Source organism: Zingiber officinale, chromosome 1A (assembly GCF_018446385.1).
Source record: "Zingiber officinale cultivar Zhangliang chromosome 1A, Zo_v1.1, whole genome shotgun sequence".
NCBI classification, from domain to species: domain Eukaryota; kingdom Viridiplantae; phylum Streptophyta; class Magnoliopsida; order Zingiberales; family Zingiberaceae; genus Zingiber; species Zingiber officinale.
In genome coordinates this window covers 3,415,361-3,426,542 of record NC_055987.1, presented here as the reverse complement: position 1 = coordinate 3,426,542, position 11,182 = coordinate 3,415,361, and the positions used below count along the sequence as shown (strand labels likewise).

Genomic DNA, 11,182 nt, shown 5'->3' with positions numbered 1-11,182 from the left:
ACATTTTTGGGGGTTCAGCTTGACTCCATACCTCCTCAGTGTTCGAAAGGTTTCTTCTATGTCTGTACAAAGATCGGCCGCTCGGAGTGACTTGATTAGTATATCATCCACGTAGACTTCCAGGTTGCGCTCGATCTGCTCCCGGAATACTTTGTTCATCAGTCGTTGGTAGGTAGCCCCAGCGTTCTTGAGTCCGAACGACATCACGTTGTAGCAGTAGGTGTCGTCCGCAGTAACGAAGCTCACTTTGTCCAGATCCTCTCAAGCGAGCGTCACTTGGTGGTAGCCCTGGTATGCATCCAGCATGCATATCAGCTCGCACCCTGAGGTAGAGTCTACCAGCTGATTGATCTGGGGAAGAGGGTAAAAATCCTTTGGGCATGCCTTGTTTAGATCCCGGAAGTCGATGCAGACTCTCCATTTGTTGCCTGGCTTGGAGACCAACACCACATTGGCTAACCAACTCGGGTATTACACCTCCCGTATGTGGCCCGCCTCTAGCAGTTTCTCAACTTCAACTCGGATGATGACATTCTGTTCAGCGCTGAAGTCCCTCTTCATTTGCTTCACCGGCCGAGCGTCCGGTCGGACGTGGAGTTCATGCTGCGCTACGCTCGGCGAGACCCCCGGCAGTTCATGAGTTGACCAAGCGAAGACGTCGCAGTTTCGTTGGAGACATCCGATCAGCTCCTCCTTCTGGCCTGCCTCCAGGTCGGACGCTATGAAAGTCGTGGCTTCCGATAGGGTAGGGTGGATTTGTACCTCCTCCTTTTGTTCATAAACTAGAGAAGGTAGCTTTTCGGTTATAGCGTTTACCTCGACTCGTGGTGCTTTCCGAGCGGATTTAGCCTCGGCTCGGACCATCTCTACGTAGCATCGCCGGGCTGTTAGTTGATCCCCTCGGACTTCTCCGACTTGGTCTTCTATTGGGAACTTGATTTTCTAGCAGAAGCTGGAGACGACCGCTCGGAACTCATTGAGAGCCGGTCGCCCCAAAATCACATTGTACGCGGAGGGAGTGTCGACTACAATGAAGTTGGCAGCCTGCGTTCTTCTGAGCGGCTCCTCTCCCAGCGAGATAGCCAGCCGGACCTGTCCGACCTGCAAAACTTCATTACCGGTGAACCCGTAAAGGGGAGTTGTCATCGGCAGCAACTCGGCTCGGTCGATTTGCAATTGGTCGAATGCCTTCCGGAAGATTATGTTGACCGAGCTGCCTGTATCAATAAAGATGCGGTGAATAGTGTAGTTAGCTATTACCGCTCGGATGATGAGGGCGTCATCATGCGAGACTTCGATTCCCTCGAGGTCCCTAGGCCCAAAGCTGATCTCGGGCTCGTTCGCCCGCTCCTGACTGCAGCCAACTGCATGAATCGTGAGCTGCCTTGCATGCGCCTTCCGTGCCTTGTTGGAGTCGCCTCCGGTCAGCCCTCCAGCGATGATGTTGATTTCACCCCTCGACGCATTGCCTCTATTCTCCTCCTCTCGAGCGGATGGTCAGGGTCTTTCATGCGATGCCCGAGGAATGACCCTGTGCTGCTGGTTATGTTGTCGCTCGGGCGATCTCCTTTCTGTACGCCGGCCAGGACTTTGGTGCTGATGTCGTCAGCTCGGCGAAGGTGATCGACGGCGATAGCTCCTTGGTGTAGGATGAGTGATTGGGGGGAGGCTCCGACAGTCGCGGGTGTTGTGAGTTGCTGACTGATGGAGCGAACAAAACATGGGAGTCTATATTTTCCCCTTGGGCTTAGGCCGATCGGCCGCTACTTGTTGAACGGCATGTAGCCTTGCTTGCTGCTGAGGACGGGCTACCTCTACGCGGGGTCCTCTCGGTGGTTGATAATTGGAAGGCGGCTTCCGCTCGGCATGAGCTGGTGGCTCAGATGGTGCTTCCTTTTTCCTCGCCATCTAAGCTTCCTCCACGTTGATGTACTCGTTAGCCTTGTTCAACATGTGGTCGTAGCTACGAGGCGGCTTTCTGATGAGCGAACGGAAGAAATCCCCGTCCACAAGCCCCTGTGTGAACACGTTCATCATAGTTTCTGAAATGACCATCGGGATATCCATGGCCACCTGATTGAAACGCTGGATGTAGGCTCTGAGCGACTCCTTCGAGCCTTATTTGATGGCGAACAGATTGACGCTGGTCTTCTGGTAGCACCTGCTGCTCGCGAAGTGATGGAGGAAGGCAATGCGGAACTCTTTGAAGCTGGTGATCGACCCATCCGGCAACCTCCGAAACCATCATTGTGCCGATCCCGAGAGGGTGGTGAGGAACACCTGGCACTTCACACCATCTGTATATTGATGCAATGTGGCTGTGTTGTCGAACTTACCCAGATGGTCGTCTGGGTCGAAGGTTCCGTTGTATTCCCCAATCGTCGGGGGCGTGTAATGCCTCGATAGCGGATCGCGCAGGATGGCCTCGAAGAACTGCCTATTGATCCGCTTGGGGGACGAGTCTGTCCGTGGCGCCTTGCCCTTTCTTGCGTCGCAGAGGGGCGCCTCATCGGATGAAGAGCCCCGCTTGAGGTTGGCTTGCGCGACTTCTGAGGGTGTTTGGAATAAAGCCCGATGAAACGGTATCGGGGCGGGTGGGGCTTCCACCTGAGTGTCGGTCGGCCCTTTGTTCTGGCCCCATATTGAGAGCTGCTCCTGCCGGTCGTCTGGTGCCGCCCGACCGCCTGATGCCGACGTTGCCTGTTGCGTTATCCGATCGGCTTGAGCCTTTTGCTGTTGCTCGACCATCTTGGCTGCCCGCGCTTGGATGAGCGCGTCTAGTTCTTCGGGAGAGAGTGTCACCATGAGTTGGCGTCCAACTTCTTCCATCTTCTTTGCTCGGATTCAGGTGCGTTCCCACAGACGGCGCCAATTTGATCCTGTCCGAGCGCTGAGTCGATGGACGCTGGGGACGTGGAACTCTCCGCTGTCTTCGACTGGTGATGTGGATCTCCGGCGAACCTGCAAAGAAGTCGAGCCGGGAGGGGTTTCCCGGCGACGACCCTCCGACGCTCAAGTCAGGCAGTGAAGAATGAAGAAGAAGAAGAGCAAGGCAACGCTACTGTGGCTACAGTGATTAGAATCGCCTCCCTCCGTCGAAGTCTAGGGGCCCTTATATAGGACCCCGGGGAGGCGCGAACATGCTTCTCGATGCGTGCACGCTTCCCCAAACATACCTCAGTAGGTTTGTATCAGAAAAGCATGTCTGACGCCATTCCGCAATCGTCCGAGCATATCCCGGATGTGACGGTGGAAACTTCCACCGTACGATACTCTGTCCGTTCCGGCCACCGACCATGCTGTTTGTCGGCGGCAGGTGTCTTGAGGATGAAGTTATCAGCTGTCCTTTTTGTCTCGTAGTGCTCTTACCTGTTCCCGGGCTGAGCGGACCAGCCGCTCAGCGCTCATGGCCTCCGGGAATGCGCATACCTCGGTCCGGGCGGGGAAGCCCTGCTTATGTGCTCGGATTGGATTGCGTCTTATTGTCCTGTGGCCCGGTCGAGCGGCCTATCCGCCACGCCCATAAACTCTTTCTCCTTGAGCATCGGAAACCCGACCCCTGATCGGGCTGTCTTTCTTCCGGTCCGGGAGATCCTTGGCCGGATGTCCGATCGGCCGAATGCTCGGTCGGCTTGCCACTCCGCTCGACACGACCTCTATCCGCTCGGCACGACCTTGGAATTGACCCTCTTGACCATTGACCTTCCGTCAACGAAGATCCCCCGTCCTTACCACCGGATCAAATTGAATGTTGGAAAAATTAGACTTTAAATAAGTAAATAGATTACTTGTATTATATCCATATTTCAAAGATATTATAATACTTTTGAGGATCACTCATAATGAACCGTCCAGGTTCATTATTAACTGAACCGTCCAGGTTCTCATTCCAATTCCAACCTTGCCTTCATAAGTTAACCGTGTGAATTACATGCAATACAAGGGGCAAAAAATAAATAATGAGCAATGCAAATAATGCTAATTTTCAAAGATATATATAAAAAAAACAAAGACATTTGGGAGCTTGGACAAAAGAAAAAACAAATTATATGGCGAAGAAAAAGTTGATGAATCGTATATAAGTGAAAAGAGAGTATGATTCTTCTATTGCTAAGATTAACTAAAAATACGATAAAAGGAATGCTTGTATTTTGCATAGTATGTCCATGGAGAAAATAACGGGCATCAGGGTACTTACTCTCCTATATTTATCCGCGTAGAACTTTTCTATCTGCTCCTTCAGCGTTGGATGAGCATCGAGGGTCGAGCAATGGAAAACATCTAGTGACTTTGGAAGCTCCTCAACTGGCTTCGCTTGCATCCGTGGACATTGAGATATATGTAGTTCTTCCAGAAAGGGAGGAAGTCCTTCCTCTGGCAGTGATTGGATCTGTGGACAGGTATATATTTTTAACATCCGTAGGAAAGGAAGAAGTCCTTTCTTTGGCAATGATTGGAGCTGTGGACAGCGATATATTATTAATTCTTCAAGGGAGGGAAGGCAATGCAGCAGCTCTGTCGGCAGATATTGTAGTTTCTCGCAATACCCGAAGCTTAGAGATGTAAGAGCAGTGAGGCTTTGCATGAATATCGCCTCCTCGAATATCACCTCCTCAGAACAGGATTGAATTGTAAGTTCTGTGATGAATGACAGTGCGTTTCTCAGAGGAAACATTTTAAGCAGAGCAGTGTTGTCCACGCATAATTTACGCAGAGATGACAAGCTCCCTGCTTGCTCATCTTCCACATCCAACTGTGCCAGCTTAGGACATCCTACGATCTTCAATTCGTTGAGGGACTTAAGGAGTCCTAAGCGGTCCATCAAACTCAACTCAGGACATCCTTCGATCTTCAATTCCTTGAGGGATTTAAGGAGTCCTAAGCACTCCATCCGTCTCAACTCATCACAGTTAGAGATGTACAAATATTGCAGTTCTACCAATTGAACCGGAGGAATAGACGTTATGTGTGGACAATGACTTATTGTCAAACGAGTAACTAAACGAAGGCTGTGCAAGCAGTCGGGCAAAAGGTTTGCATATTCGCCACAGTTTGTCAAAAATAATACCTTGACTGAGGTCGGTAGATGGCAGCCACCGTCCTCGTCGTCTTCCGCTTGACTATTTAATTTGAGGCTGGGACAGTTATCTATTATCAACGTTTCCAGGGAAAGAGGGAAGGGAGGTAATCTCTTTAGTTTGGGACAACCTCTGACACAAAGTATACGCAAGCAGGGAAATAGATCTTTGCTCTGAATCCAAGACCACTCCTTCAATCCTCCCAAGTGGCATAAGTGAAGCACTTCCAACTTTGGAAAACACTTGCCTTCAAATTCATGACTGAGTTGTTTCAAAGCAGGCATGAAGAACAAGCGAAGTTCAATTAGATGCAAACGTTGACCAATAAATGGCAGAACGTCATCCCATCCCATGCAAAATTCTAATTCAAGTTTTTCCAAATTGGATAGAAATTTTGGCATCAACCAACTAGGTGACTTAGCTCCGTTGTACTCTCTAATTCTCAATATTTTAAGAGATTCGTGTGGCTGCAGACCTTCAATTACTTCCTCTTGCAACTTGGCATCCTTCTTATTCTCATGATTCCATTCCAACCGCAATTCTTTTAGGTGGACTTTGTTCTTTAACTCAGCCCGATTTGCTTCTTTGCTATCAACAGAATTCTGAAGATTGTAAATACCAAGTGTTCCATGGAGCTGTGTCAAATCCTTTAGTTGTCCAAGCTTGAGTCCATCGTCCTCTTGAACACTAAATATTGGCAATTCTTGAAGATTAGTTAGTCTCCGTACATCCTTCATCAACACCAAAAACTTGCCATCTGCATCAATGCATCTCAAATTGACCAACTTACTCAATTCTTGTGGTACAAACTCTAGTTTTTCACAATATCACATCTTCAGCGTTTGCAAATGATAAAGGTCGCTTAATGAGTCAGGTAAAATTTTAATTTCATGATTGGATGATAAATCAAGGTAACGGAGGTGAATCAATTTACCAATATGTTCAGATAACTCCTGCAAGCCACACCGACTTACATCCAGAACGCGAATGCTTCTTAGCATTTCAAAGAGGCTGTCGGGAGGTGAATTTCTCAAGACCAAGGTGCGCAACTTGCCATATCCAGAGAACTCCAACGGCAATATTCTTTCTGCTACTCGTAGATGACGAATTGTGGAAAGTATCTTTGTTCGTTCATTACTTTTAATTCTATATGTCTCTTCCTCAACAATCATCTCAGCTAAATCATGTATAAGGTCATGCATCACAAATAGATATGATCCATAATAACTGAATTCTTGAAAGAAAGACCTATTCACAAACTCAAGAAAATAGTTGCTTCCAACATCCTCCATCCTCTTTGTGTGTTTATCTTCGATAAAGCCTTCGGCCATCCACATTCGAACCAACTCATCTTTATCGAATCTGTAGTCTTTAGGAAACAACGAGCAAAATGCAAAATACTGTTTCAGATTTTCATTAAGATATTGATAACTTAAATGCAGAGCTGGCATAATGTCATCTTCATCTTGTTTTACTTTCCATATCTCGCTCTTCATTATAGTGGTCCAGTGTTGCTAGCACAAATATGATTGCAAGACCCTGCCAACTGTCTTTGCAGCTAATGGTGAGCCCTTCAACTTACGAGCAATCTTTCTACCAATGTCTTCTAGTTCCGGATAGTCTTCAGGGTTGAGTGTGCCAAATGAGCATTTCTTGAACAATTCGCAAAAGAAATATCCTTCTAAACCATCGAGCAAGATTGGTTCCACCCGGCTAACCATTTTAGAAACTTTCATATCTCGAGTCGTAACAATGATTTTGCTACCATGAGCTCCAACTTTGAGTAGTGCACAGAAGTTCTCCCAGATACTTTTATCATCACTCCACACGTCATCAAGACAAAGCAGAAACTTCTTTTTCGCAATATGCTCATGGAGAATTTTTCGAAGAGGTTCCAACCTCATATTATCATATTGTTTTTGTAGAGTTACTGATTGTATTATAGACTTAGTGAGTTCTTGCACAGTAAAATTGTCAGATACACAGACCCAAATCTTGAGTGAAAATGATCATGAACTCTGTTGTCTTCGTGCACATGCTGAGCTAGAGTAGTCTTTCCAACCCATCCCATCCCCACAATGGGTAAGACGGAGAAGGTATCGTTGACACATCCCGATGCAAGTTCCACCTGATTACCTGACCCCCAACAACCACTCTACCACTTGATTCAGTTCTTTATCTCTGCCAAACAATTTGTCCGTCACCGGGGAAGAGCATGATTCTCTGGCCTGAAACTTCACCTCAGGCTGCTTCCCTCTATCATTTGGTGGTAATACATTCATGATGCTCTGCATTCTATTAGCAATTCCCTCCAGCCTTCCTTGAATCTTCCTCACTCTAGCTCTCATATCATCTTGGTCCAAGGAATGAGAAGAACCCAACAAGTTTTCTTTTGAAGCAGACAAAAAGTTTGAAAGGCCACCGGAACCACTTGCCTTGTCCTCTTCTTCGCCTTTGATCTTCCGCCTGCGGACATGGTATTGGAACTCATCTATCAAGTCCTCAGCATCATAAGCAGCATCCTTGAGTTCCTGCATCAACGTCTTCCACTCTGTGTTGTTGCTCCGATTTGTCTGCACCGCGTCAAGGATAATTTGAGTCTCCAGCAGTGAGATCCGCAGTTTATCCAGGTCCTCCTTGAAACCCTGGCCCTCGGCAAACAGTTTGATGGCTGGGTCCGAGGCCTTATTGACCAAGGTCTGGATGAAGGCCTGTGCGAACCATCCCCCCACTGTTAGTGCGACCTCCATCTGATGGCAGAAGAGAGCAGCGGCAGATCCTTGTTCTTCTTTCAGATCTGCAAGCCAAAAGAGCTGCAACCTGCAAAAACAAAACAAAGACAGTAGCAATCAATTGCAGCAAAAAGACGGAGTCCTCGCCCCCAGGGCCCCCACCGACCGGACCCATGGCTATCATGAGAGAGGTAAATTATAATACCCGAGTTAGTATGGGACGGATCGGATGGGATACAAAAGACAGTAGCAATCAAGGGCCAACGCCATGTAGTAGATCGAACTATTGATTTGATTGATGGGAAATTATAAGGATTAATATATAGCAAATTGTAATATGTATAAGAGATTTGATTACCTCCAAATAAAGTGGATCACGTGGTGATCGTTGAGTGGGTGATGATGCTTTTCAAGCTACAGAGTTAGTCTCCAGAAGCAAATAATACTGCTGTTGAGTGGGCGATGCTTCTGCAAACTACAGAATAGCAGGAAATGGGAGAAATGGAGATCAATATTTTTTTCCCACGCGTTTTAGGTTTAGCTGACAAAGTCAGAATTAATTAAAAATAATTAATATAAATAATATAATTACAAAAATGAATCTATTTGAATTGAACGGTTCGTTCAATTCAACAAAAATTTCTGCTCCATTCATTTTTTGTATGGTAGCTGACTAATCCAACATTAATTAAATATATTTAATAAATAATCACATTGATAAATCGATCCACTGATGGATAAATTCGGGACTAGACCGGTTATTTGAGGACTAGTGGATCTGTGGATGAGAGTAACTAAATTTATTATTATTTTTTATTAAATTCAATAATCTCTCTTTCATTTCTGTTTTTTCCGTCTCACTTTCTTAAGCCGAGTTTTCATGGACTATTAAATTGATCACTCTGATTTCCTCCCCCTGCTTTTAGTGTCTTTTTTTCAACTTATTTTTAAAAGGAATTCTTAATTATCTATATCATTAGACTTAGAAGGATATTTTTCTTAAAAATTATTAAAACAGAACTTTATTATATCTCTAAAATAAAGCAGCTGTGATGAAATATGATACAACTCAATATAAAAATAATCTTCACTTTAAATTGCAACCGAAATTTCCATCACCATTAACAGTGTCAAATTGCAACCATTAACTCAATATGCTGTACTAGAGGACTGCATTTGCGGGCAACTTAAAAAAAAAATAATAATAATCATAGTTAGTATCATTAATTATTTTTAGGATGATCAGTTTGATTCTATAGAATTTTTTTATCAGCCACTAAGATAAATCGGGAAGCAAGCTCGGATGACATTTCAGACATGTAACATTCTTTGATTGTTCATCCTATTTGAAAGAAAAATTTCTACAAATAAATAATAACTGAGAATTAAATCATAGATATCTGAATGATAACTTTAATATTCTATCATGACATCATAACTGCAGACCGTTCGTCAGCAACTTAAGAACGTGGGCTAGTGTGTTATCCAAATTTATCAATCTTCAATTTAACCTTCAACAGCCACCAATTTTTCATAAAGGTATTCAAAATCAGATTAAATTTCAAGGAGCTAACTGAAAGTTTTGACTGACTTTAATTTCTCTAATCAATCCGGAATATTAATTCTGGTTCCGCTTCATCCAATGTTGGATTCAATTTGACTTATAATAAAATTATGATCCATTAGGTGACTCGATTCGCAGGCCTGAATCAGGCTCAATTCGAGCTAACATCACGAGGATCCAGAACTTGGTCAAACGTCAAAAAGGCAATTGTCTTTAACCCCCTTTATATATATATATATATATATATATATATATATATATATATATTTGATATGTCGGGCGACGCTTTGTGCGCGACCATAAGTGATGCGTAAACGTGGCAACGTCAGCTCGGTTTCCCTACAAATAAAATAACCCCTTTATTCTCTCTCCCCTTCAAATAAAGTATTACTTTTACTCTCTCTTTTCTCTCCCGCCTGCGGTTCAAATATAATCTCCCTCGCCCCACTCTCTCTCCCTCCCTCACTCCTGTCGTCTCCCTCGCCGCTCTCTCTCTCCCTCCCTCGCTCCCTCCATCTCCGGCGTCCCTCACGGTCAGCGTGGGAAAATTTCTCCGACGTCTTCAAACGCACATCTGCTGCCTTTGCTTCGCTTCTAAACGTTGCATCAACTATTTCGCAGGAAACCGTCCTTGAAGCAGCTGACTTGGATTGGATGTGGTAGAAGGTCGGAAGGATTTATGCTACAACCTGCAAGGCCGACGGCTGCAACAACCGCCTGCTCTACGGTGGGCTTTCATTTACTGCTACAAGGTGTAGCAACTTCATAGAGAGGAAGCTGCTACAACGTGTAGCAGTTAACTCTCTGTGTAGCTGCCACACCTTGTAGCAGCTAACTTGGTAAGTCGTTTTTCTAAGCCCCTATTTTCTAGCAGAGATTAACCTACTCAGTAGCCATAGTTTTCATAATTTTTATATTAACCTGATTCAAAAGAATGATTGCTCAGTTTTACCGCAGCTTCAGCGCCTTTGCATTCTTGGGTTGTTACACCTTGCGAATGACTACTTCGACTCATAACAGCTACACCTTGCAGCAGCTAACTTAGTAAGTCATTTTTTTAGTATGACTATTTTCTAGTAGCCCTATTTTTTCAGTAGCCATATTTTGTAGCAGTATATCCACATGCTAAAAAAATGATTTAAAATTATTTTCGATGTTGTTGCGCCTTTGCTTTGCTACCATGCTACATTTTGCAAAGGCTACTTCGATTATATAACAACTACACCTTGTAGTATCGACTTCGACTCATAACTGCTACACCTTGGAGTAACTAACTCCCCATGTAGCTGCCACAACTAGGAGCAGCTCACTCGTTTAGTCGTTTTTATAGAAGTCATAGCTTTGTAGCAGTAGGTCATTTTGCAAAAAAAATTATTTAAAATTATTAGAGCTGCTGCAGCGCTTTTGATTTTGTTTCCTTTGCTACCATGCTACATCTTGTAGCAGCTACTTCGACCCATAACTGTTACACCATGTAGCAACTAACTATCTATGTAGCTGGTACAACTTGTGGCAGCTGACTCAGGAGGATAAATGCTACAACGACGTAATATTGAATTTCTCCGCCGACTCTTCACCAACATGTGACTCTACATTTTCAACCAATAATTGATCATAAAAATCGTAGTTTTTTAGATAGATCAAGTAAATGAGGTTTCTTACATGACGTTGTAAAAACAAATGGATCAGGGTGAAGCAGCTAGTCGTCAGAAGCTACAACAATTTGTATGCGTAACATTTTATATTACCTTGAAAATATGAGAAAAGTGGTAAATAAACCAATTACATACCCCAAAGTTATAACCCGT

General features: G+C 44.7%; 1 protein-coding gene across 1 annotated transcript; it reads right to left on the bottom strand.

Annotated features, from left to right (window-relative positions):
• Positions 1–3,884: 3,884 nt before the first annotated feature.
• On the bottom strand, positions 3,885–8,080 carry LOC122039071 (putative disease resistance protein At3g14460). Its single transcript, XM_042599083.1, has 6 exons — positions 8,049–8,080; positions 7,215–7,898; positions 6,617–6,791; positions 6,013–6,478; positions 4,199–5,835; positions 3,885–3,905 (listed from the first exon to the last, which is right to left on the bottom strand). The coding sequence occupies exons 1-6, from the start codon at positions 8,078–8,080 to the stop codon at positions 3,885–3,887; spliced, it is 3,015 nt and encodes a 1,004-aa protein (XP_042455017.1).
• Positions 8,081–11,182: the final 3,102 nt, after the last annotated feature.